The 26,478-nt window shown below is 42.2% G+C and overlaps 3 protein-coding genes across 6 annotated transcripts in view; 2 read left to right on the forward strand and 1 right to left on the reverse strand.

Annotated features, from left to right (window-relative positions):
* KPNA1 (karyopherin subunit alpha 1) overlaps positions 1-8,835 on the forward strand; it is a 57,088-nt gene extending 48,253 nt beyond the window's left edge. Inside the window, exon 14 of the mRNA XM_080612210.1 lies at positions 614-8,835. Coding sequence (XP_080468336.1) covers positions 614-801 — 188 coding nt within the window. The 3' untranslated portion in view covers positions 802-8,835. The remainder of the gene's footprint in view (positions 1-613) is intronic.
* Positions 6,961-14,716, reverse strand: LOC308218299 (protein FAM162A-like; the record flags this gene model as incomplete). The annotated part of the gene is given in 6 exon segments (XM_080612214.1): positions 6,961-6,981; positions 6,983-7,054; positions 8,764-8,872; positions 11,738-11,787; positions 11,791-11,852; positions 14,122-14,716. Coding segments are annotated over 6 exon segments (570 nt in total). The 5' UTR covers positions 14,378-14,716.
* On the forward strand, positions 14,592-26,404 carry MIX23 (mitochondrial matrix import factor 23). 4 transcript variants are annotated; one of them, XR_013956359.1, is made up of 6 exons: positions 14,856-15,044; positions 15,867-15,992; positions 17,003-17,149; positions 21,434-21,493; positions 24,272-24,385; positions 26,269-26,404. XR_013956359.1 is itself a non-coding variant. In XM_080612211.1 (5 exons), exons 1-5 carry the CDS (start codon positions 14,994-14,996, stop codon positions 24,320-24,322), a joined length of 435 nt encoding a protein of 144 aa, XP_080468337.1. In that variant the 5' UTR covers positions 14,592-14,993; the 3' UTR covers positions 24,323-24,683. The 4 variants fall into 4 exon arrangements, 2 of the variants coding, with proteins under 2 accessions (XP_080468337.1, XP_080468338.1); XM_080612211.1 differs by lacking the exon at positions 26,269-26,404 and having other exon boundaries at positions 14,592-15,044; positions 24,272-24,683; XR_013956360.1 differs by lacking the exon at positions 26,269-26,404 and having other exon boundaries at positions 21,434-24,136; positions 24,272-24,683.
* The last annotated feature ends 74 nt before the right edge of the window (positions 26,405-26,478 follow it).

Below are 26,478 nucleotides of genomic sequence, written 5' to 3' on the forward strand. Positions count from 1 at the left end.
TTTTTTTTTTCTGACTACAAGGCCTGAGTTTGCCCATCTGCTTAATGTCTACCCAAAAACTGGTTGCATGAGTTTAACTGCATTGTATATACTTGTGGTACAAATTAGATAATGGAATCTCCATCCTTTTAAGCTTTGAAGATTTGCTGGGCACAGCTGACTTTACCTGGTGTTAGTAGTAGTGCTGGGCTGGACTGCAGACTGGACTAAATGATTACCAGAAGTCTCTTCCAACTTGCAGTTACGTGATTCTGTAGTCATGGTTCTTGTATCCAAAGCACTGTGAACACACTTTCAGGAAACATGGTCCTCAAGGTCTCTTCAGAAAATGTCTCTGAGGTGAGGCCGTGTTCTTTACACATTCAATCTTGCTGATATTTGTTTTTTCAGTGAAAGGATACAAAGTATGAAACACATCACACAGTTACAGGGAACTCTGTAGTTCAACCTGTTTTACTTTGGTTGTGGAGAGTATAAGCTGGGTAGCGACATAGAGGCACCTGCTTTTCCGGAAGGTGGGAAGAGAATAGAACTTGATGTTCACAACAGACTGAAGATGATCATGGTCATGTGCTTTCACCAAGCTGTAACTTTTATGCACTTTTCTTTGCAGGCCTGGACAAGATTGAATTCCTGCAGAGCCATGAGAATCAAGAGATTTATCAGAAGGCCTTTGATCTGATTGAGCACTACTTTGGAACAGAAGATGAAGACAGCAGCATTGCCCCACAGGTGGATCTCAGCCAGCAACAGTACATCTTCCAGCAGTGTGAGGCTCCCATGGAAGGCTTCCAGCTCTGAGGTGCCCCTGTGCTGTGTGCTCCTCTACCTAACCAGTCCTGTTGTCGAGCCACAAGCCACCCGTGGAGTGATTCTCTCAATGTTTTCCATAATCCTGTTTGCGCTCATTCGCTTGCCTTGTGCACATGCTCTTACATACGTCTGGAAAACTTTTGGCTCTCCGTGGCAGGATGCCCCCTCCTTGGCAAGGGGTCACCAGAATCACCCTTCTCCTCTAGATTCTGAACCTCTCCACTGTCACCTTTGTGGAGTTGAGGCACCTTTCTATACTTTGAGATATTCCCTGCTCTTATTACAGGAAAATAATCCCTCCTCCATTAGCCCCCACTCTCCTGGCATCCAAGATAAGGCTGCCTTTCTCTTCTATTTGCTGCAGTGTGTGCCTGCAGTCCAGGGAAACATTCAGACTTTTTGAGAACGTAGCTGAATTAATTCCCCATATTCTTCCCTGGATGCCTCTGTGGATAGCTGAGAGAAATGTATTATATCTTCACATGCAATGTATCTACTTTGCTGTGTGTGCCAGCTGGGGTTATTGGCATATAGAACATGTTACAGACAATGGAGTAAGTTCTCTACCCCCTGCAACAACAAGCTGCAATGGACATGTTTTCTGGTTCTTAAAGAATACTGAACACATCTAGCCCCATCCCTTCTCAACACTGAGCTCCCAAGCTGGATTGCAGACCACTGTGGAGACTTCCCAGTTGTTCTTTTCTATCCACAAAAAAAGAGCCTGTGAATAGGTCACTCTTACCACCTCCCCAGAAATGACTTTCCAAACCAGCTTGTAGAATGGAGAAACTACCCCCACTTTTGCTTGCCAGCACAGTATGATCCAGCTGGGCCTTCCTTAAAAATTGAGCCCTTTCGGACTTCATACTCCAGAGTCTGGTCCTTGGTATTATAGATATGGCTGAAAAATTCCTGTCTGCCTCTTTACATTTTTACACAGTGTGACTTGAACAGATTTATCTTCTGAAAAATTACCTTCTGAACACAGAAATTTGAATTTGTAAAATTTAGCACAAGGAGCGTTAGAGTTTCATGAGACAAGAGCTTCTTCTCCAGCTCACCTTATAAAACCGGAGTCCTCCTGGTCAAGGCCCTTATTTAACAACTCAAATGACACTACGCTCAAAGGATAATAATCTTACAGCCGGATCCTCCTGGCCCTTTCAGTTTTCCCTCTTGCTGTTTACTGGACTTGAGATAAATAAGCATGGAACGCATGGTTCCTACAGGTGACATCTATAAGGCATCGCTGACTGCATGACAGCTGTCATCTGCAGCTGTAGACTGCCCTTCTGCTAGCAGCATGTTCTTGGCTCCACAACCCGCTTGGATCACAGACATCTGATGTGAAGGCCAGCCACTCCTCACTGACTTCAGCTGAGATTGGCACCAGAATCTGTGTGCAACTGGAGAGATGCCATGTGATTGAAGCGGCGGTTCCATTTCTGTTAATACAATGGATTGTCCAGGCCGTCCACTCCCCCCTGCATCGGGCTATGTTCTTTCAAGCCCTTTTGGATGCTTGGAACCACATTTGTCCAGTGTAAACATTTCAAAATCACCACTGACAACTGCAGTGTTGTGTACCTGTGGTAAAGGTTAGTGGCAGAACTGTGTGCAAGATCCTCCTTCTGGCTCCTCTCAATGACAAGCCACTGCAAAAGCAAAACCAGCCCATTGGATACAGAATGATAAAAACATATAAATCACTTGTCAAACTGCTGAAAGAAGCTAGGCAAAGGCCTGAACATCAGCTCTGTGTGACCATTATTTAAGTACAGTCTTCAGTTCTGTCTTTGCTTCAGGATGGAGACCCTGACCTGTGTGGCTACTGCAGCAGCCACCTGCTGCTTCCCTCGCTAAGCCAGTTGGCCTCCACCTTCCCTCCTCCACTTACTTTCTCTAGTGCTGCTTTGTGCTGAAGGAACATTTAGTTTACTGCACTTGATCTGTAAATGGACTTTGATTCTTTGTAATTTTAGGGGGTTAAATTTGGTGGTTAATTTAAAAAAAAAAAAAAAAAGGAAAAAAAGAGCAAGAAGACCCCTCAATGTTGCCTTTACATCACATATAAATAACTGTGTTTCTCTTTTCTTGAAGGGTGATAGAAGCACTGATTAGTAGCAAAACCTTGTTTTAGCTTTTGGATTTTTTTGTGCTGGATTTTTTTACGTGTAAATTTCCAATAACATGTCATTTCTATAAGATTTGTTTAAAATCATGTACCTCTTATTGGATGGTATAAAAATGCTACATATTTTGTAAACAAATCTGAGCAAAGTGTGTGTGCATATATTCTGTATATTCATATATGTATATTCTGTGTATATATACACTAGTGTGTATATATACATATACACACACACACTTATATATGTACACACATGCATATGTGTGTACATATATACACATATCTATATATCTCTATATATATAAGTGTTTTCCAGGCTAGTGAAAACAATGTGGTGCATTGGCGTTTTCTTCCCCTGCCCCCCAAGAAAATAATGACAATTGCCTCTAAACGAGTGAATTAAAAGAGAGTCCATTGAAGCTGAATGGTGTGCCTTCCTGTGTAAGGAGCCTGGCCAGTGTTTGTTACTTTTGCTGTGGATATGTGAATTCAGAGCAGATAAGTATAAATCTTTAAACTTGGTATGTTTGTTTGAAGTGACAGGCCTGGTTGACACAGGTAATCTTGTTGTCATATATACCTAGACTGTGTAAGGCATTTGACTGGTAATGCATAATATTTTGACTGAAAACTAAAACAATACAAAAATCAACATGGCACACATTAAATGGATTAAAATGTGGCTAATTCATAGGTCTCAGTTGAATTTTAAATGCTGCTTAATTGAGTATATTTCCATCAGGATTTTCCAGCAACCAGGTCTTGGCCTTGCTTTACTTAGCCTTACTATTAGCCTGGTTGAAAAGAAACAAAATCCACTTCTAACAAAGGTTGTGCATTCTAGGGAGAGCAGACTTGTGAATGATGAAAGGAACAGTAGCTTGCTGATACAGGCTCATCAGAATTACTTGGTATGCCACGGGCAAGTAACCTGTTTGCATTTTAGTAGAGCCAAATGTGTAGTGTAACGTTACTCATCTAATAAATAACATTCAGGCCACAGGTGAAGGACTCTGTTCTGGAGAAGTGCTGCTGAAAGTCTGAGCATTATTCTACATCATTGCTGGAACACTGCTTCCTAACATGTCACTGTGTGGCTACTGTAACGCTCACAGGTACAAAAATAAATCTTTAGTAGAAGTGGGGAATTTATATTAATTTTATAATGGCATTGGTGAAACTTTACAGGAACACTCGTTGCTCTCAGTCAAAAAGGGATGCTACGGAATTGGGAACAGCAGGGACTGTAAAAAGGTGGCAAGTTCCGTTTAGATGAGAAATGAGGCACTCTTAAACTGACACAAGGGTTACGTCCCCTGCTAGGAACACTGAAACCAGTATTTGCTTTTCCTAAAGGATGTGCTGGCTGCTGACATGGGAACTCTTAACATCTCTAGCTTCCACTTTGTGAAGGTCCCACTGTGTTCTGTGTTTTGTGTGCAAGTAGGAGGCAGCGTGGTTTCATGTGTGCAGGATAGGCCAGGGAGCTGCTGGAGTTCTTGTGTTCTTCTCTCCCCAGGCCAAAGGGGAGAAAGAAAAGGAAACACTGTTTAAGGGCTTAGTATGTTCCTCTCCATCAGGCACTGTTAAAAGAGTGTAGGCTAAAAAACTATCAGTTAAATCGGGCAATATGAGGTTTATTAAGAAGTGTTCCAGACAGCTAAACTGGCTGCATAGGCCAGAAATGTGTGCTGATTTTTAAACCATTGTCTGTGTTTAGAAGTGTTTTCTTGGAAGCCATCAAACTAGTAAACTATCAACTAGTATCAAACTAGTAAACTAGTAAACCATCAAACTAGTAAAGAGGTGGTTTCTTTCACTGCCTCTCTGAGAAAGATTTACATCATTTTTCTAGTAGCCAACTACTTGCAAAGTAAATACTGCAGTGGTTGGGAGTGAGGTGGAGACAGCACCTCCAATGGCTCAGGCTTTTATTTGAGACTCTGGAGCCTATGTGGAAGCTGAAAGAAAACACAAAGGTATGCAGTGATGCACAGTCTATAGTACTGAAATGGTGGAGATACCAGAGTTGCTAGAAGGGAAGGATATATGACATTTCCCTGGAGCTTTTGTCAAAGCACTGGACTGGAGTTCCAATTTTGAGTAAACAGCATAAAGTTTAGAGAAATCTAAGTAAAATGAAAGCCTGGTGCCCATTGCTGCTTTGAAGTGTTGCTTTCTAAGAGGTATTTTACATAATTCTTATTTGGAATACTTTAACAGCTGGATGAGTCCAGATAGTTCTGTTTCCAAAAGTAGATGGGTTACCTGCCGGTTCTGCTCAGAGTGCACTGGCAGGTGCTTTTGAGATGGATGGTTTTAAGCTCTGCCATCATCAAGCATAAATCACAAGTTTCTCTTGGTAGCCTGAAATACTGTCTGAAGTGCATGTCTTTTTTGGTCTCATTTAATACATACATGAGCACAGGCACACAATCCAGGAAGGTTTTGGTGTTGGTTTCCACCTGTGTGCCTACTGGTGTGGCGAAGAACCAGAGCTATCATGGAAGATCTGTTCACATACATGCAGTGGAATTAAGTATGACTTGCATTCAGTGCTAAATGAGCAGACAAACCTCTGAAAGCCTGCTCTGCTCAAGGCAGCTGCCTTACAGAGAACCAGGTTGTGGCATCACCTAAAAGTTGTAAGTTTTGTGGTGGAATGACTGCACAACTTGTTTGAGTGGTTGCATCTTGTCAATGTGAGTGGTACCCAGAAATGCAATTCATAGAAAGAATGCAGCAGGTATTTTCTAGTTCTAGAACAAGTGAAGGGCGAAGTACTAGGGAGGAATGCACTATGGCTTCTCTTTTCAAGGTGTAAAGACAAGATTTACTGTGCATTTTTGTAGGGCTTTTAATTTATTCAGCAATAGTGCTAATTTTTAGTAGTACAACAAAAAGATTAAAAAGAACAGGATCAGGAGAAGGTTTCAAGAAAAATAATCTGTCAAACTGATACAAATGCCTCTTCTGTTTCTGGGGTCCCCACAACCACTTAGCAGGCAGTCCTGGGAAATAACATAGTTTAAAGCAGTCTTGATACTTCCAATCTACATTTCCCTCCAAATGAACTGAAAGGAGGAAGAAAAATAATGTCTCCAGTTGCTGCAGGCTGTTGAGCATGAACAGTGTGTGGCTCTTGGGAGTTGTTCTTTGCAGGTGTTGCAGGGTCTGCTGCTTCTAAAACGTGTGGCAGATGATCTTTAAGTGGGCTACTGTGAAAGCACAGATCATGATTTAAAGGAGAAAAATTGCAAATAAATCTAAATGAGGTTTGGAAAAAAGTTGCTCTGCAGCAGAGAGCAGGAGTGCCTGACTTTCCCATACTCATGTGCCTCTGAATAGTAAATCTGATAGCACTGGTTGAAGCTGTTGCTCCATATTCCTAAAAATAGTTATGTCTGTTGCCTTTTCTTGGACATTCTCCCTCACTACCAGCTCTGGTGTAAAAGGATGCCATCTGTAATACACTGGTTCTCTGGAATGCCATTTCACTATCAATCTCCCTTTTTATCAAAGGAAGCAGTTCTTCACAAAAAGTAATCCTTCACTTAAATGCAGCCTGAATATATTGGACCTAAAGCAGGTAAGCAGACTTTCTAATAACTTATGATCGCTTTGATGATGTTGATGCAGGCCATGCAATTCTTGACTCGAGGGCTTTCCCTCAAGAAACTCAAACAAGAACTCAATTGTTCTCTCTTGCACAAAGAGGAATGTATGGAATATTATTTTCTCATAAGTGGTAAGAGTGCATAGCACATGTGGGAAACACCTGTCTGTCCAGTTTGTTCACTTGTCCCACTAACCATGAAGAAGAGAGTTTGGAGGCAAGGGGAGGTTGTTAGGAAAAGTAAAGTATTTCTGGTTTTAATGATTACAGGATAATGTATTAATTTTCTTGAACATGAGAGTACAGAACTAACATATGTGAAAGATGTGACTATATTCTTCCAGTGCCAAGAGGGACAGCTTTTCTTCCCCAGTATGTGGTCTCTTCATTTCCTCCTTTAAGGTTTAGCAGGTGTGCTGAGTAGCTGCTTTTCTCCATTGTGCTTTCTTTTCCAAGTTTATGCTTGTAAGAGTTTCATGCCTTTTTACAGCCTACAACATAATGACAAAGCAAGAGCAGGTATCACCTAAAGGACCACAGGTACAAAACTTGAATCAACAGTTTACACAACATCTGGCCTATCCTTTTCAAGGCATAGTTCTGTCAGCTTTAATGCCAGGTGAGAAAGGGTTAAAAGAAAGAGACTGTTTTGGCTTAAACCCATTACTTCTCTAGGAATAAATGTGCCTTTTGTTAAGGCACTAAAATATATATGGTCAGTATTTAATACTCTGGTCTTCAGAAGTCAGAGGTACTGGAAACAAATCAAAAATTAAACATAATAGATTCCTGCTGCTGTGAAAACAAGGATCCCAGAGCAGCTGTCCTCCTCTCTTTCCAGTGTTTACAGTCATACTACCCCAGTATAAGAGGAAAATGCTCTGGGAACTGTCAGTGTTCAGTCTCTTATGGTAAAAAACCTTTCCATTGTTACATTTCAGAGTACTGCATCCTTTTCGTTTTGATGGGCAAATGCTGACAGAAATGTCATTTGACACTTCAGTAGTTCACAGTGCTGGGTTTGAGAGGCTTTTTGCTAGTTTTAAGGTTTCTCTATAACACTTAGTAGGCTGTAGAAAGAAAATCAACGCTGTTATTCAGAACTGCTTCAGAGAAAGGCAGCATACAACTAAGATTCTGCCCATGTGGATGCTTTAAGCTTCTGCTTTTAAGGTTTCTGCTTTCAGTCATCCGTAAAAGAATGTAATGGACTCTGTTTCTGTTACACCGTGCTTTTTATTCAAAGTAACTTGACAATAAGGTGCACAGATCATATTCGCATTCCTTGACTTGAATTCTAATGCTGCTGAGAAGCTTAAGCTTGGCTTCAGTGCACAAAAAATATTCCTTGCTTCTTTACAGAAATACCTCAAAGTTAATAGTTCAACTGTGTTGAAAACACATAAAATTAAAGCATGACTAGCCTTTGCTGCACATGGAATCTTAGACTTTATACTCACTCTCTTAATATGATGCAAATTAAATCATAGACCTAGTTCTGCCACATGTCGAGCGTGGATACCTTGCCAAATTCTATGGAAGTGAAGGATGCTAAGTACTTCCAGGATTTGGGAACTTTTCTATGAAGTAGTGTTCAAATTCAAGAAACATTAATAATTTGAGAACTTGTTCCATCCATGCTAAAGTAAAACTATTTTCTAATGCAATTAAAGGGTACAGAATTATCATCTCTTCACTGTTTAAAAATACTTTTGAGTATTCTCATATCTTGTCTGTGGAGAAACATACTCATTTGCTATTTCCATAATATTGAGTATACGAGTGTTGCAATGTGTAGAGGCATTTGTAATAGGTCCATACAGTCACTGTGTGAACCCCATTGGCCCAAGGAGCCTTTACCTGCCCACCAGATTCTCACAACAGAAGGTGGTCTTTCCTTTTGACTTCTTGCAGCCCATCAGCAAAATCAAGGAGTTAAAACAATGCAGTCATTGAGAAAAAAAGACTTTTTTCTCCTTTTAAGGGAAGCAGATGCATTCTTAACAGTGACATTACCCCTTTGTGACTTGAGAATTAATCAATGAGGGTCACTTCTGGGGAACTGGGAGGATATAGTTTTGATCAGCGATAGAATTAAACCAACAAACCCCAAACCAAAACAGTGCTAACAATCCACAGGAGGAACTGAGGAGTTTATGTCAAGACTGATTTGCACTCACCAGCCAAAAATTGTGCTTACCTGCTTTCCTCTAATCACCATGATTATGCATCCCACTATTGTCAAGGCAATCATCACATAGCTGAACTTCACACGCACTGTGGTCTTTGCTGCTCTGATTGTATCAATCCTCAAGAAATAAAAGAACAGACACGCTCATTACCAGAGACACAAATAAATCCTTTGGCTAATGCTTATTTGGTAAGAGACAATATTGCTTTGCATTGCAGCCAGGTGATCTGGAAAAGGAGGAAGGCTGCAGTATTTAGGTATGCACATTCACTATGGAGATGACAGGAATGAGAGAGGGATGATTTTACTAATACGATGTTTTTCTTAATGTCTGGTCCCTCTCTGCTCACTACCACATTCCAGGATCAGCAAAGCCAGGGAGCACTGCACCCGTATTAGGACTGTGGTGTATTTAGCATTGTAAAACATGCATTTTCCCTCAGTAGCAAAAGCAGGGTAAAAAACATTTGTCAGCAGGAATAAAATAGTGTCTAGCAGTTGGAGCATCTTGGCCAGGGGGAAGCATTATCACAGCTTAGTAAGCCTGAGCTTCAGAATCGTTTTATTTATGATGCAGTCTGTTTTCCGGCAAGAAAGCTTCCTCCACTACGGGATTTGATACTACTACAGATACACACTGGCTGCTGAATGAAACACTCCTGAGAAATTTGGAATAGGACTTGGGAAAAGACCAGTAGTTACCACTTCCCTCCTGCTACAGTAAAGAGTGTGAAGGTAATCTGTTTTCCTAAGAAGCTAAGGAGGCATGGACGATTGAAAGCCTTCCAACAGCAGCTTTGAATTTCTTTAAATGTTTTTATTTCAGGGGGATTAATAGCCACACCAGTAGCTGTACTACTACTTTAGGAAAAATCTGTTGCCTAGTTTGCTGTTATTTTTCAAAAACCTTCCACAAGAAGAGTTTCCATTATTAAAGCCTTCAAATGAATATGTGATGAGTGAAAACAAAAATATCAGTCATTTTAGGTTGGGTTAAACTCTAAAGATAATTCTACCCAAATGGTGTTTCAGTCAAATTTAAAGTTCCTCTTAGAAATACCAATGCAAGAAGGGCCAGTGAAGCATAAAGCTTTTAGATGTGCTCTCCACAATAACCGAAGACCTATACCTTATATATATAATTCTCCTAACAGAATTTAGAGCAGTTGACTCCCTTCTCAAGGAGGTCTGATGTTCTCACTGATTAAATTTAGCATATTATAAAATTACAGAGTAGAAAAGCATCAACATAATGTGATAAAGAATAAATGCATCAAAATAGGTAACTATACGCCAAAACTAACATGAGTGAATATGGAATATTTTACCATGTTTTGACCCTTATACTTGAAGGAAAAAAGCTACTGAAGTAACCATGGTAGTTCAACATGGTAAATCACAGAGGACTAGAGAACTGAAGAGAGTTTTGTTCTTGTTTTTGAAGATGAGAGCAAGAATGATTTGATCACTGCTCCAAAGTACTGATACAAGATTTCTGATGACAGGGAACATGCCCATCTACCAGGAAACTAAGAGTTAAATTTAGCTTCCATGTTGTTAGCTTCCTGTTGGCACAGGAAGCAATGAAGCTGGAATGCACAGAAGTAGGATTTAAAAGCTTTCTTAGTTACTTTTTGAAGTGCCTTAGATGTGTTAGTTACCTTTTTCTCTTGCATAGTCTATCTGAACTCAATTTGTATTTTAAATCAATTCAGTGGCTAAGATTAACATTTGTTTAATAAATGAGTTATTTCCTGCAAGATTCCCAAGTTCTATCATAAGCCCTTACAATCCACTCTTAGCTCAGGATGGGAAAAAAAGCTTTTGTGCTTTTCTAGTTCTCAGTTGTCTCCTCAGCTTTGGCTGAACTATTTGCCTAAAGGAAAAAAAGAATTCCCTAAGCACTTGCAAAAATGGTCAGCTTTTATCCAAACTTGGTTTGTCCTTTCAAGAAACCACTGAAATGACTTTGAATCACTCTGTTGTTTTCTTAAAAACCCTCTTAACAAATCTTTGGTGGGCAAAACCAGATGAATGGGCAGTAGCATAAATTGTAATAATTTATGCCTTTATGTATTTCAAATGTAATTTTAAGTGGCTAAGTACAAAATGGAAGGATTAATTTTTAACAATATTTGTCCATTGTGATACACTTACAAAAAGACTTCGGCACATGAGTAGATTTTCAGTTCCCATACGGTGCATCCAAACAGAGTATCCTTAGGGGCCAGCTACACTTTGCCCAAGTAATACAAGATTTACTGTATCTTTTAAATTTAAATACATACAGATATTTAAAAGCATTACAAGCATGTTTTAAAAGGTAACTATACTACCACCACGAATACTTTTTAAACTAATAATTGCCCGTTGTTAAGTTTGATCTTCATTTCAGGTATGCAAACTAGAACATCCAGGTTTATTTTCTACTTTTCACACAGGGCAAAGCACTGACACAGCTCCACCAGCAACAAGGAAATTTGGACTATACATATTTTTTTGTCAGGGAGCCTTTCCAGTGTTTGTTAGTTTAAATTCCGGGAGTGAACAAAGCTGGCCCATGCGCTCTAGATGTTCACTAATAAACATTTTAAATAAGTTTCAGTTATTTTATAAGGTATATCATGAAAGTTTTGCACAAGGGGAGACTGATGTAGGAATTAAAACTAGAAAAACCTCACTGGTATTTGCAAAAAGCTTTTTGGATTGGGAGAGAACAGTAGAATTTGCTGATTGTGATGTTCTAGTGAAACAAGTGATAAATGCTCTTCATGCATTCAGGTAAAAAGAAATCCAAAGGGGTAGATTATCTCAGCAATACAGAATTACTCAGGTCACCTCATCTACATGACAATAAACCAAACACAGCAGTGTAAGATTTTTTAGCTATAAAAACCCATTCCATTTAAGAAAAAGTTATGGTGGAGTTGCATTCAAGTAGCTTATTCCTGCATGGACAATGTCTCTTTTACAGCTTCAAAACTGGCATGAGACAGTTTCTGGTATATCCTCTGGTCTTCTGAAATGGCTTGCTCACAACAAAAATCTTTTGTCCCAATCTGTATGCTTGTGTCCAGGCACCCTCAAAGTAGACCGACCTAAAAGAACCCCAACAAAATGCTCAAACAAAGCCAAAACACCACTAAAACCAATAGATAAGCTGAATTGCCAGAGCTGTAATGAAACCAGTTAGGGTGAGCAATGCAGAAGTGTGATTGCTAGAGCTGGTTAGGGGACAAGAAGTCTATCAGAATCAGATTAACAAACTTGTACATGGGGATTAAACTGAGGCCGTGTAAGAAAAGCCAAATCTTGTCCAAGACTTCAGTATCTGTATCCTTAAATTTGTATAACCTACTCCAACATCTAAGCTTCCTAAGGTGCTGTGATAGTTTTCCCATTATATTAGTTTAAAAAAATATGAATAAACCAAATGGAACTGCTACAGAAAAGCAAATATGCTGCACTATTACATCACAGAATGTTAACTTTTCCAGGCAGTGTAAGATTTTATCTTATCTGGAGACATAAACAAACATAACCATAAGCAGAATTAGACCCTTAATTTTCAGCTCAGTTTTTCAAACTCCATATAGAAATACTCATACCAGGGGAAAGTCTCCATGCATAAGATACTAAAATCCAGCAAACAAAGTGCAAAGATGGACAGGTTGGTTTTTTTGAACAATGGGAGGTATTCCGAATGGATGTGTGCTGCCTCGTGGCATCATAAATTATCTAGGAAGTAGGGTGGATACAGTTTGCTGGCAGCACTGAGTTACTCAAAACCACACAGAAGAGTGCTACATGCAAAGAGCTGTAGGGCTTCAGAATCCCAAGTCAATGAGCTGGCCAGTGAAAGCCCACGAGTATCAACAGGAAGCAATTCCAGCTGACACACAAAGGACAGACTCTAACCTAACCATTATTGCTGAGGAGCAAGTCCTCAGGGTTTCATAGAGTTTTTGGCATAGTGATCAGTAATAGAAAGGGAAACGGCATTACTAGCAATGATTGGGAACACAGGCAAATACAAAAGCAGTAATATGCCATTGTATAAAACCACAACTGCAGCATTTTGAAAAGCATGTCAAGTACAGATCCCTTATCTCAGAAACAGTTGAAACAGAACTGGCACAAAGAAAACGGGAGGACCACAGGTAGGGAATGGCCACCATGTAAGAAGCTGTATCATAGAACAAGACTGTTTGGCTTGGACAAGCTGTAATTGAAGCTCCTTTCAGCACAACAGAGGGCACCAAAATCTTAAGTGACATGAACAGCGTGGGTTATAATGACCAGGACCCGTTTCGGAAAGGGGTACTGAATAAGGGAACTTTACATTGGAAAAAGCACACATTTGGTTTAAAAAACAGATACATGATTCTATGTGTTTTCTCACAGCATGGTTCAGCTGAGGCATTCCTTCTCAGAGAATGTGGATGCTAAAAATACATCTTGCTTAAGGAGAATGGGCAAATTTATGAAAAAAAAAAAAAAAAAAAAAAAAGAAAGAAATGCAGTAAGGACCTTTAAACACAAAAATGCCACCTCTTTTCACCAAGGGTGAAACACTATGTTTGCCTTCTTCCAGTAGTCCTCCTTAGATCCTTGCTATTGCTCACCATTCCCGTTAGTCTTCACAAAAATGCAAGCGACCTCCTTTACTGGCCACTGCTGGAGATACCACACCGCTGAGGAGACCTCTGGTCTTACGCAGTACAGTTGCATTATGTTTTTAACATAGAAATACGCAAAATGCTTCAGACTTGTATGCTTCTTTTGTCCAGCATTAGCAGACCATGAAGGGAGCCTGTTTTACAGGAAGTCTGATTAGAGTATCAGAACTGTCCCGTACATAGGGAAAAAATGTTTAATGGCTTGAGCTTTATCTGACCAGCTCCACCCTTGCAAATGAACCAAGGCCATGATTCAGACTGACTCCTGCAGGGCAGGCACAATTTTTTGAACAGCTGCAGCTGGTTGTACTGTGAACAACTGCAGAAGTATTTTAGTTCATGTGATGTTCCTGAACATTTATAGTTTACTTCAGGGTTGAAGAGTCTGTTCTAGAGCACAGCTGAAGAGCCTCAGTGCAGGACTGCACATCAGATACTCGTGACCTGCTAAAAAGCAAAAGCTGTGTTCTCACAAGCAGAAATACTAACCCCTGGCTTTGTTAAAACCCAAGGTTTTGCTGATAAATTTAACACTCAGTTTTTCAGTCTAAAGAGCAGAATTCCCTCTCAAAAAACCAGGGATATTAGCATCTATGCCAGTCCAATTCCTGATCAGATGACTGCAGCCTGGATATCTAAGTATGTTGTATCACGAAACATAGCATGATTGTTAACCAAAAACTCTTACTTTTTGGCTGATGTTGACCTTCTTCATGGGATTGAATGCAAAGCCTGCTTATATTTGGATCCATGCCTTTAGTCATCCTCAGAATTGAGGGAGTATTTCTTCCCAGCAGTTCAACAGCCCCACCTGGAAGAGAAAGCAGAGGAAGCAAAAAGGCCAAATCAGTATAGCAGAAAGAGAGAATATTATCTTTTAAATGGAAGAATGGAACCACAAAACCCACCCCAACTTTGAAAGACAAAAGAGCATTTCTAAACATAGAAATCTAGTCTTCTTTATGGTTGCTGAAAATGTCTCTCCTATGAAAAAGAGCTGCCCTTCATTTTTTATGCATAATACATTCCACCTCTGCAAAGTTTACATTTACAGGTGGACAGTCCCAACCAAACCCTTTCCAAGATCTTCAGAGAAGGAAGGAAAGGTGCAAATCCATTCCTTTCATGTTCTTCAGTCAGTCTGGAGGCCATTAGCCCCACACACAGTCGCCAAAGCTTCGCTTCTTCCCCCACCGCACCACCTGCAACTGGGCCGGGGCCACCCGGGGGATCCCCCCACCGCACCGGGCCCGGCATCCCCGGGCTGACAACGCCGCTGATGACCCCCGAGCCCCGCGGGGCAGACACACAGCGGCGCGGCGCCACATACCGCTGTCCTGTCCCAGCCCCTGCGCTCCTCAGTGTCACTGCTGGGCAGGCGCCGGGACTGGAGAAGCGCGGCGGAACGCGCATGGAGACCCGGGCTGCGGAGAAGAAGCGGCGAAGTCCCCGTACGCCACCGCTATCGGCCCCCCCTCCCCTAGGCAGGTCACACCCCCATTCGCGTCATCCCGCCTCCCCGCTGGATTGGCTGGCGCCGCGGCCGTCGGCCTTTCCAGTATGGCGGCGCCCGGCGGAGCAGGGAGCTGTGAGGACTTCGCCGAGTTCCAGGTAACCCGCGCCGGGCTGTGCGGGGGGTGCTGGCGGTGATAAAGGGCGCTCCTGCTGCATCACCGCGCTGCCGCCTCCTCCAGGCAACGCCGTATGCGGCCCTGAAGGAGCGCGCACCCCGTTGGGGGGCGGCGAGGTCACCACTCCCCGCGTCGGGCGAGATGCGGCGGCGGGGAGGGGGACCCGGCCCAGCCCAGCCCAGCCCAGCCTGGTCCGGCCTGGCCTTCCGGTTACCCCGTCGGCGGGAAAGCGGTGCCCTCTGGCAGGGAGCGGGGCAGGGAAACCCGCCTCCCGAGAGGGGACCCCGGGACGGGTCGTGGAGCCTCCGTGCGCGCCCGCACGTTGTTTAATGGAGAGTGAAGCGTCCCGCGTGCACTGCAAGCAGCGTCCGGGGCGGCGGAGGGTGGTGATCGCTGGCCTGTTCCTTAAATATCGTACCCTAATGAAGGTGTTTCCTTTATTTAATTCGAAGTTCGGTGCAGATTTTGCCCAGTTTCCCGTCTGGAAGCGTGGACCGGTGGGGATGGGGCCTTGGGCAGCGGCTCTGCCGGTGCATTACCACAGGGAGACCGTGAGGGCAGACAGACCCAGGGGGTGATCGTTACTCCGCGCTCACCAGCTCTGACTCCCGTCTGGCCTTTGCTGCTGAGGAGACTAGTCGTTTTGCTGCATACACTGCATGCACATACTTCATATGTGCGTTTGGTGAGGGCTTTTTGTTGCTGTTTGTAAGCAATCCACTTAGTTTTCTAAGGCACGGTTTTTGTAGTAGGTTTTTCTCAGGTATATAAGCAAATATGATTATTATCTTTTTAAATACAGGAGTTTCTCAGGGTGATGAGGACGATCGATGACAGAATTGTCCACGAATTAAACACTACGATTCCAACAGCTTCCTTTGTCGGGAAGATTGATGCCAGCCAGACGTGTAAAGAGCTGTACCAGTCTGTGAGTGTGCTCTCCTTTGACTCTTTGCCCTCTTATGGATGTTCTGCATGCATAGGCTAGTAAAGCATCCCGAGTTTCTATGGAAACCACTACCATGATATATTAGAATCACAGAATCAACTAGGTTGGAAAAGACCTTTAAGATCATCAAGTCCAACCCTAAGACTGCCAATTCCACCATTTAGTCCATCCTCTAGTGTCACTGAGGACCTCATCTACGCGGTGTGTGAACACTTCCAAGGACGGTGACTCCAGCACTGTTCCAATGCACTTGGGCAGCCTGTTCCAATGCCTGAGCACCCTTTGGGGAAGGAATTGTTCCTCATCTCCAGTCTAAACCTCCCCTGGTGCAGCTTGAGGCTGTTTCCTCTTGTTCTATCACTTGTTCCTTGGGAGAAAAGACCTACCCCACCTCACTCCATCCTCCTGTCAGGTAGTTGTAGAGAGCAATAAAGTCCCCCCTGAGCCTTCTCTTCCCCAGACTAAACCCCCCAGGTCCCTCAGCCGTTTCTCATCACACTTGTGCTCCAGGCCCTGCACCAGCTCCGTTGCCCTGCTGCAGCACCTCAGTGTCTCTTTTGTAGTGAGGGGCCCAGAACCGAACACAGGATTTGAGGTGCAGCCTCACCAGTGCTTTATATACCCATAATTGGCATGCTTGACTTCTCTATGCATCTGAACTGCATGCATGTAACAGTTACTTCAGTTTAAAACCACGTGGGGAACTTTGTTGTTCTGCAGTAGTGATACTTGAGGTGTACTTCAGGCCTCAGTGGATGATATTAGCCCTGTCCACTTCTTTCTTTGCAAGACTCCTGCTCATGTGTATCTTTGACTTTTGATCAACTTGTTACCTGTTACTAAAAGCAGTGTTGCTTCTAATGTAGAATCAGGGAGTTTTCTATAGGCACAGCAATGCCTTGGCTTTAGAAAGTCTTTCTTTTAACTTGTAAATTGGAGTATTTTATTCTCTGCTGAGTTGTTGTGACTTTCTTTCTCTCCCCACTTAGTTGATGGATGCTCATACCAGCAGGGAGAGGATCATCAAAAACTGCATTGCTCAGACTTCCCGTGTAGTGAAAACTCTCAGAGAAGAGAGGGAAAAGGCCCAGGATGATGCAGCATTATTAAAGCAACTCAGGAAAGAGCAGACAAAGGTGAGTGGTGGAGCTTTGTTGAGATTACTTAGAGAGGAAAAAGAGTTGATCTTTCCCAAACAGGAAGACCAGTGTGATGGAGAGAACCTGAAGTGGATTCTGGCTTGGGCAGTCTTTTCCAAGGTTCTTGCTGGCTGGTTATATGAGAACTGTTTCCCCTAGCCCTCAAGACAGAGCTGCTTTTATCCTACAAGTGGAGCATTTTCTGAGATCCTGTTACACAAATGCCATAGAAAAAGCTTATGTACTTCCCCATGGTGGACTCTAACCTTCACTGGCTAACGCCACTTAGCATATAACTTACCTGTGGCTTGCTTAGTCCTTTAAAAATGCCTGAAGGTTCATTTTGACTTTTGAGATCTTGTAAAACTGGTATTATCTGCAAACAGCAAGTGTGGGTGCTAAGATGCAAACACCAGAAGATAATGAACTATAGCTTTCATGTATGACTGTTGCACCAAACAGTTATGCAGCCTTGAAGCTGTCCCTTTTCACTGTCACCCTAAGAAGCATCATTCTTACTTGGTGTATTAAGTGGAATTCCTGTCCTCTAAGAGGAGCTTTCAGGTGACTTTGAATTCCACTTGACTGACTTCGTTGTTCTTTAGTATTTCTTGGGTTAATTTTATGAGTACCTTGTGATGGTGTGAGAGAGATTTCTGGGTTTGCATAAGGAATTTTAATGTGCAAACACCTTCTCAACCTTCTGGCCTCTGGATGGAAAGTGTACTTCACCAGAGGTTATCTAGATGGAGCATCAGAAGTGGAGAAGGGAACCCCACTCTCTTGCCCCTGTTCCAGTCTCCCCTTTGCAGGGAAAAAGGTACTGCATGTGTACTAGGAGTGGAGATTAGCTGGGATGTGAACTGTTCCGTTGATTTCTCTTCCAGACCTGCTCTGTATGTCTCATGTGCACTTCTTTTCCACACGATATGCTTGCATCACATAACAAGACTGCTTGCTTATTGCTTTTTTATTTTTTGCTTACACTGGCTAGGTGTGTGTTATGTTCAGCAGTTCAGTGAGCCTTCCTCTGCTGAGGACTGTCATAACCAGGGTTTCCAATACAAGGGTGAGTTCTTCTTATAACAGCCAGATATCCCACCATCACATATACATATATATGGTCCTATATGCTGGGTGTGGCTTTCCCTGCTGCAATAATAAAAGAATTGAAGAGACCAGTCCTAAAATTTTGCTGTTGTGATGCTGAACTACCTCATAGAATCACAGAATGGTTTGGGTTGGAAAGGACCTTAAGCTTATCCAGTTCCAGTCCCTTGCCATGGACAGGGACACCTCACACTAGACCGAATTACCCAAGACTCTACAACGTGGTCTTGAACACTGCCAGGGATGGAGCATTCACCACTTCCCTGGGCAACCCATTCCAGTGCCTCACCACCCTCACAGTAAAGAACTTCTTCCTTATATCTAACCTGAACCTCCCCTGCTATCCCTCTACTTCCAAGAGGAGTCACTTGTAGCCCCTGCTTTCAAAGAGCAGTTGGATGCTGATGCAGCTGTAGTAAAAGAACTTCCTGAGGGGATGATTTGAACTCAAGCATCTGATTTTTCCCAGGCACTGAGTGAACAAAATGTTTGTTCTTTTGCTCTTCAGAGAAGTGCTCTGTCATGAGCTCAGATTTAAGAACCAGATGGCAGGAGAGTGCTTTTATTCTTAAAGCCTCACTTAGGGAACTGCTAACAAGCATCCATACTAGTTTGGAAAACTAGAATGGTAGCTTAGTATTTTCTTCAAATGTTGTTTGCAGAGCCAGTTTCTCAAATCATTTAGTTACTGAGCCCAGAACCTATCACTGAAACCACTGGGAGGATTGCAATGCTAATGTTGAATAGTTGGAAGTGATTTCAAATATTAAAAGCAATCCATGATTTGGAAACACCCCAGAAAGCTTTTGATGAGATGACCTCAAATTTTCACTTTATGAGGTGCATCTCCCCCACCCCCTTTTTGGATTTTTTTAGTTCTCTGAGAGTGGTGTTTTCTCTACAACTCCAGTAAGCTGTCTTGACAGAACAAATCCTACATTTAAGATAATGCATTTCAAATATATATTCACTAGTTTGCAATACAGACCTTTTTTCTCATTTATATTTCTCTCATCCTGCTAATGGTACAAATTGGAGGACTTTATCCAAAATTTTTACTTCTGGGCCACTGAATAAGAAAACTTGGAGTAGTGTCAGTCTAGCAGCTAAATCTTTTAATCTACTTACATTGAAACGTCATTTGATTATTGTATTAATTTGTTATTGTTTTAGTTTACTTAAATGAATTATCAGAAAATAGCCAACCAAATAAATCCTGGAAATCCAAACCATACAGCGTAATGACTAGCAGCTTTAGCAAGTGTATTAGTAAAGCTTGTAAAACATGTCGTGGTTTAAGCCCAGCCGGTAACTTAGAACCACGCAGCTGCTCGCTCACTCCCATCCTTCTTATCCCCTGCTGCCTTGGGGATGGGGAGGAGATCAAAAGAATGTAAATCCCACTGGTTGAGATAAGAACAGTCCAGTAACTAAGGTATAACACAAACCCGCTACTGCTACCACCAATAATAATGATAAGGGAAATAACAAGGGGAGAGAATATAAAACTGAAAGGGGAATTAAGGAAAAGAAAACAATAAACACAAGTGATGCACAATACAATTGCTCACCACCTGCTGACATATACCCAGCCTGACCTGAGCAGTGATCTGGGCCTTTTGGGAGACTCCCCCCAGTTTCTATACTGGGCATGACGTGCTGTGGTATGGAATATCCCTTTGGCTAGTTTGGGTCAGGTGTCCTGTCTCTGCTTCCCCCTGGATTCTTGTGCCCTTCTTCACTGGCAGAGCATGAGGGACTGAAAAGTCCTTGGTAGGGGTAAGTGCTACTGAGCAACAGATAAAACATTGGTGTGTTATCAGCGTTGTTCTCAGGCTAAAGTTGAAAACACAGCACTGCACCAGGTACTAGGAAGGAGAAAAATAACTGCTACAGCTGAACCCAGGACAGAATGTCAGATTTTGTTTTAAAAACAACAACAAATTCCACTGTATAGCCATGTTGATTGACACTATATTGCTGTTCAGTTCTGCAACTCTAAGGAAAAGGCTAAAATATTTTTGCTTAAACTTGGTGTCAAAGACAGTTAATCATAGAATCATAGAATAGTGAGGGTTGGAAAGGACCTTAAGATCATCTAGTTTCAACCCCCCTGCCAGGGGCAGGGACAACTCACACTAAACCATAACTACCCAAGGCTCTATCCAGCCTGGCCTTGAACACCGCCAGGGATGGAGCATTCACAACTTCCCTGAGCAACCTATTCCAGTGCCTCACCACCCTAACAATAAAGAACTTCTTCCTTATAATGTTACAGTCAAGATGATTGTAAACCTACTGACATGCGCCAGCAGGAAAAGCCTTTCTTTGAACTGCTAAGGATCTTCTGAACTGCTAAGGATCTTCTTTTACAAAGACTAATCTGGGTCATCTATTCACTCTGTAGATTCTGGATTGTTATTTCAAACAGTTTGAAGTCCTGTTGAGTAGGTAAAGGTGCATCCCGCAATTGTAGTAGTTGTGTGTGTCTGGACATCTTACTTGGAATGTTTTTGATAGGATTTCTGTCTTGGCTTGCATCTGTTCATGAACTCTCACTGGAGCCATGTGTTTAAAATGGATAAACACTGATCCTTAGTTTGTTGTGACTCCAACAAAAATACATCCAAACTATAGGCAAAAAAAGGCAGATGGTTCTTAAATCTCTTGCTTCAGGGCCTCATGGCAGGGTCAAATTACTGCAGGTCACCTGAACACAACTGTCACATGTGCCCCGTGGGCTTTCTGATGGGTGGAAATCAAAGAGAGTCTTACATTTCATATGGTAAGTGCGTGTTCAAGAACTGTATATTGTGGTAGTTCTTGCTGGAGCTTTTGCATCTGTGTAAACCTGATTTGTCCTACTGTGATCACATAACGTATTAACTGGTTCATATATCATGAACATACATGGCCTGTTCTTGTACACCCTTTTTTGGTCAGGACACAGAGGAGACAGCAAAGGAAATGGAGAAGATCTTTTTATGATCTTAATTCTAAAACTGATTCTGAGACCTGGGCTCAGTCCTAGCTTTGCTGCCAGCTTCCCCTAATAATGAATGTCTGGAAGAATGACAACTCAAGGCTGCAGATCTAGAAAGTTGCAATAGTGGTAAATATTGAAGACTACAGTCTACTGTTTGACAATAACTTCTTTATCTGTTTCTGCAGTTGAAATTGATGCAGTCGGAACTAAATGTTGAAGAAGTGGTAAACGACAGAAGCTGGAAGGTACTCAGTTGTTTAACATAATGATGATGTTCTGCACTGCAAAGGAAATAAAAGCATCTGATTCAGGGGGGAGGAAGGACTGTGGAGTATTCCCTGTGCAGCTCCCTTTCTCTTCCTTGCCCAGTGGCTAAGTACTTTGTAGACTTTTGCATGGTGGCCTATCTGAAAAGTTTTGCTGGGCCTCCAACAGTGTCAGAGAGATGAGTCTTTCAGATTTGGCTGTGTGGTATTGATGGTGCTTCTGAGCACAGGACAGAGGAAGAGGGGGCTGTGAAAGTTGAACTTTTTCCTGATGGAGCTCCCTGGTGCAAAGGGCAGGTTTGCTGTTGCTCTCATCTGTCAACAGAGGGGGTACATCACCCTCTGGATTGATAATCCCCAAATGCTGTCTTATTATAAAGTGATCTTGACACTGAGCTTAAATTCTGAGGTGCTCCATTCTGTCGCTGCAGGTTTTGACATCTAGCATCCTCTTCTGGTTTGTTGTAGTTTTCAGAGCTTGCAGTACTGTATAGAGAACCTCTTTCCCTCTCCAAATGCAAAAAGGATTTTTGTTTCCCTCTGAACACAGGCAGAAATGTCTCATTTAGCTGCCTGTAAAAACATGTCACCGAAGGAATTAGAATCAGTCATAGTTGGGAGCCGAATGCAATTTGTAACATGGAAGTGCTTATTGGTTTGCAGCTGAGGACCTCCACTCTTTTTTACTGTTGCAGACTTCTAGTTGGAAAGTACGCTTACGTATTTACATTAACCCTAACCAACTGAGAAGTGACTGGAAAAATCTGACTAGGAAAGAGGTATTTGAGAACGTTGCTCTGGGTAGCTGTAGCGAAAGTGGCATACAGAAAGATGCTGCTGGATAGAAACGCATGCAATAGAATTTTGTTTGGCTAATACCAAACAAGGAATTGGCTTCCAAACCAAGATACTTCCATCAGCCTCTGGGAGGTATAACCTCCCCATTGGAGTTCATCCTTGACGTGTATTATATTATTATGTAAGAGACATCAAAATCAAGTTTCTGTGTAGTAACATGAATGCTAAGGTTTCTCAGGCACTGTCTTTCCTGTCTGAAAAATGAGAATAGCTCTTCACAGGTAGGCCGATGGAGTTAAGTGGCCTGAGTAACACACTGAGATCTGTGGGTCAATGATCCTAACAGTAGGAGGCAGTGTTAGTAGGATTGTAGCATCACTCTTCCTTCCATAAGCTGCGGAGTTACTGTTACAAAAGCTTTCAAAGGTTGCATGATAGCAAGCAAGCTGGTGTGCCGTTTGATGCAAGAGACCCTTAAAGTCTTTTAGAGTGTATTTCCAGTGACCCTTAAAATGCCTTTTGACAGGCAATGGACAAAAATGGTGCAATTTGCTTATTTTAGTAAGAATTTGAATGCTTCTGAATAAGAACCTTTATGGCTCTTGATTTCTACAGTTGCCTTCTGTTGCTTAACTGATCTCAGACCACTACATATTCTTCACTGTTCCAGAGGTGTCCACTACACGTGGTAACATGATGTGACATGCTGTCTGTGCATGTGAAAGAAACTGTATCACAGCTTTTGTTTTTCTGCAGTATGAAGCCGTTTGTAAGACGTGTCTGTTTCTTAACGTAAATTACATTTGAAAATAAGTTGAAAATGACTCAGAAGTTGTTAAGAATCAATTCTAAAGCTGATGCATGCTCCAGACTTCACTTCTGCTGAAGTTGCCAGAGGTTCTGAACTCTGCAGAGGGACATCAGCTGTAGAAGATGCTAGGTAGATACAGATTAAAAGAATGTATTTATATGAAGTGATACATAGCTTCCCCAAAATCACTGTCTCACTCACTTTGCATGTGAAGCCAGTTCATGAAACTTGATCTCCTGACAATCATAGGCATTTGGATCTGAAAAGGCCTGGACACCTTGGAAAGCAGGAGTGCTGGTGGGGAGCTGGTAACTGCCTCGGCTTGGTGGTAGGTGGTGCTCGTGTCGCTTTTCAGGACATGTGCCGGACAAAGTTCAGAGCCAAACAATAACTAAATTGCTTGTACAGAGCACCTGTAACTTTGGTGTGAGCCTGTGCGTTATACTTTAGATTCAGACTGCCTGACTTTAAATAGTCACGTTTGTTGGCCCTCCTTAGGGTAAGCAGTCTGCTTGACAAGGCCCAGAGTTCAAGCTAAATAAATGTGATCTTCAGTCTCTAGTTCTGTGTGCTAAATTTTACTCAGAGAAGGTGCCAGAGGTGAGTGAGGCAAGAGCAGTGTGCCCTTTGCATACGCAGCATCAGGACCTGCGCTCAGATAACTAACAGTGTGAACGTGGCTTCCAAGAGCCATTGCACCTCTTCGTAGCTGTCGTGGCAATGTAAAATGCATTTGCTCAGGAAAGAGAGGAGTACAGTATCCAGATTTGAATGCCGGAGTGAACTTAACAGAACACAGCTAGTCAGTAGCCTTCCACTGGTGATTTCCCCTCCCTCTTTTAAAATAAAAGAAAAAAGGCATCAGCATCTTTGATGATAACAGACTACCAGGATTATGAGCCTGCCTTACCTGGGGGAGAACACCTTTAGTGCTGTGCAGTCCCCCAGCATCAGGCTGCAAACTTTGGATTCACCAAAGCCGGGAGAGAAGGTGAATGGAGACAGATGCTTTGGTAAGTACCATTTATTGGTACAGCAGGGCTGGGTAGCTTGAGATGGGTGCTAAGTGACGAGGGAGTTGCCTGAAGTTTTTCTCATCTCCTGGAGGAGGGCTGATTTGCTTTTGCTCTTCTGTTTTGGTGTCTCAGGTATTTAATGAGCGTTGCCGAATTCACTACAAGCCTCCGAAGAGTCAATGATGTGGGGTATTTTCCATCAAGATGGTCCATAACTGTCAGAGCCAAACTGGAGAGAGACCTTGGGTGAGCTGTGTTGCGACCCTCCGGAACCAGTAGAACCCAGTCTTGTTTTGTTTTGGACCTACTTAGCTGAAATTTCAAGATTGAAATGATTCTCCTGTAATTAAGAGAAAACAACTCATCTTTTGTACAAAATATGTGAACAAATGAATTTTATAGTATTAAAGTAATTTTCAAAAGGAATGCGAAACTGGCATCTTTCTTGGACTTCTACAGCTTCAACAGTCCTAGAGGGAAAAAACCAGTAAAAACCAGCTCTGAGCAGGGAGGACAGGGCTCTGCCTGAACTGGTGCCTGTTAAACTATCAGCAAACATGGTGTCTTTGTGCAAATAATACACTAAAATCTGAAAGGAAATGACACATTGCAGAATGATCAGCAAGCGTAGGCTCAGGAGCCCTGAAAGGAAGAAGCTGTCACCATTGTTCTGAACTGCTCGGCATTGGCAGCATTGGTTCAGAGCCGCATGTGGATGCAAGTTTGCCAGCGCTCCCACAATGCTGACAGGCAGCATGCGTCACATACTGGCCTTTGGTCTGCATTCCCAAGTTTTGCAATTTTTCTTTAAAGAGGGAACGTGGTGTCAATTAAAACCACTTTGGAGTGGAGATGAGGATAAGTCTCATTCAGGAATGAGGCAGCTCACTATCCCTCCTTCTGAAACTTGAAAGTAATCCCATAGGTGAATTGCATTTGAACTGGGAAAATAGCTGCGCATACCTGGTCCTGTTGCTTCTGGCCATAGCTGTATATTTAGAAAGCTTTAGTGCAACACCTCTGCAGTTAAAAGCAGATAAATATGAGGAAAGCAGAATTGCTGTAATTATACCTTTATGTTTTGCTAACTAACTGGCTGACAGTCAAATAACAAGGTCTGCTTGGTTGCCAGCTGGTTTTATTACTTAGCACTAAGTCTTTAAGAACCCTTTAACTTGAAGAGAGTCTTAAAAATACAGTCCCCATCTTGCAAATGCTTTGGAATTCAGTAACAGTACCAAAATTCCTGTATACTCCCACTTCCCTAAAAGCCGTGCATATGTGGGGTGGTGGGAAGTAAATGTAGGAATGTACCTGCGTTACTGGAAAGCTGGCAAAAATCTGCGCAGCATCATCTGGTTTATATTTGTTTGTCCAGAAGAGACTCAACCTGCTTGGTGGCATTTATTATTTTTAGGCAGCAGTGACATTAAGTCTCACTTTTCTTTGAGAATGGGTCAGAAATGCAATTTAAGTCTCTGAGGCTATAAAAACTAATTCTCAAACTTCATCATTTTTCCCTTTTTTCCCCAAGGTACCGCAACTGCTCTAAGCAGAACTTTACTCCATTCGAAGTGCTAATCTCGCTCTCAAAGTATCCTCATTGTTTTTCTGCAGCTCTGAAAGCAGAAAACATGTTTGTTCTTCAACTCATAACTTCTTACAATTGTTTATCCTCAAAGTGGAAATCAAATACTGCTCAGAACTGTGGGCTGAATTGCTACCAACCTAATTTGCACAGGAGATGGTCCAGTAATGAGATGTTGAGAACAGTTAGTTTTGATTGCAAAGTGGGTACTCCTAATAGTGACCTCTAACATAGGTGTCTAAAATATTTGTTCTATCCAGGGCTTGGATCTACAACGGCAGGATAAATCTTCCTTTTAAGTCAGCCGTATGATAGAAACTTCTGCCAGTGTGTATTGAGAGTTGGCATCAATACTCTGGAAATTCATGCTTGTATTTCTGTAGAAACTAGAGATTGTAATGAGAATTAATCACTGTCCTCTACCCATCCAGATGTTTGCTCAGCTGTTGTGGAAAAAATTCTTCACTTAAGCAGATGTTGTGAAAAATGGCCTACAAAATGGATGTGATACTTACCCACATTTGTTTCTCTCTTTTTTCAGTAGCCCAATTTAGCAGTTGCTATGAGAAAACCATGAGAAAAACCCCAACAACCAAAAAACCCCATCCCAAATGTAGCACTGTTTTTCATCTGAATATAAGGCCAAACAAGTAGACCTATACAAACCTATATATGAAGAACTTCCGATACCGTAAGTTCTAAGCCCCAAACCTCCCTCCTGCAGGTGTTTGCAGCATGTATACAGAGGTTT

The sequence above is a fragment of the Psittacula echo genome (genome assembly GCF_963264785.1).
Source record: "Psittacula echo genome assembly, chromosome: 3".
Lineage (NCBI taxonomy): Eukaryota > Metazoa > Chordata > Aves > Psittaciformes > Psittacidae > Psittacula > Psittacula echo.

Bases quoted from the DNA above. Each gene is read 5' to 3' on its own strand.
- MIX23 (XM_080612211.1), top strand. From the start codon at position 14,994: ATGGCGGCGCCCGGCGGAGCAGGGAGCTGTGAGGACTTCGCCGAGTTC. The intron at 15,045-15,866 runs GTAACCCGCGCC...TTTTAAATACAG, and splicing joins AGGACTTCGCCGAGTTCCAG to GAGTTTCTCAGGGTGATGAG. The intron at 17,150-21,433 runs GTGAGTGGTGGA...CTGTTTCTGCAG, and splicing joins TCAGGAAAGAGCAGACAAAG to TTGAAATTGATGCAGTCGGA.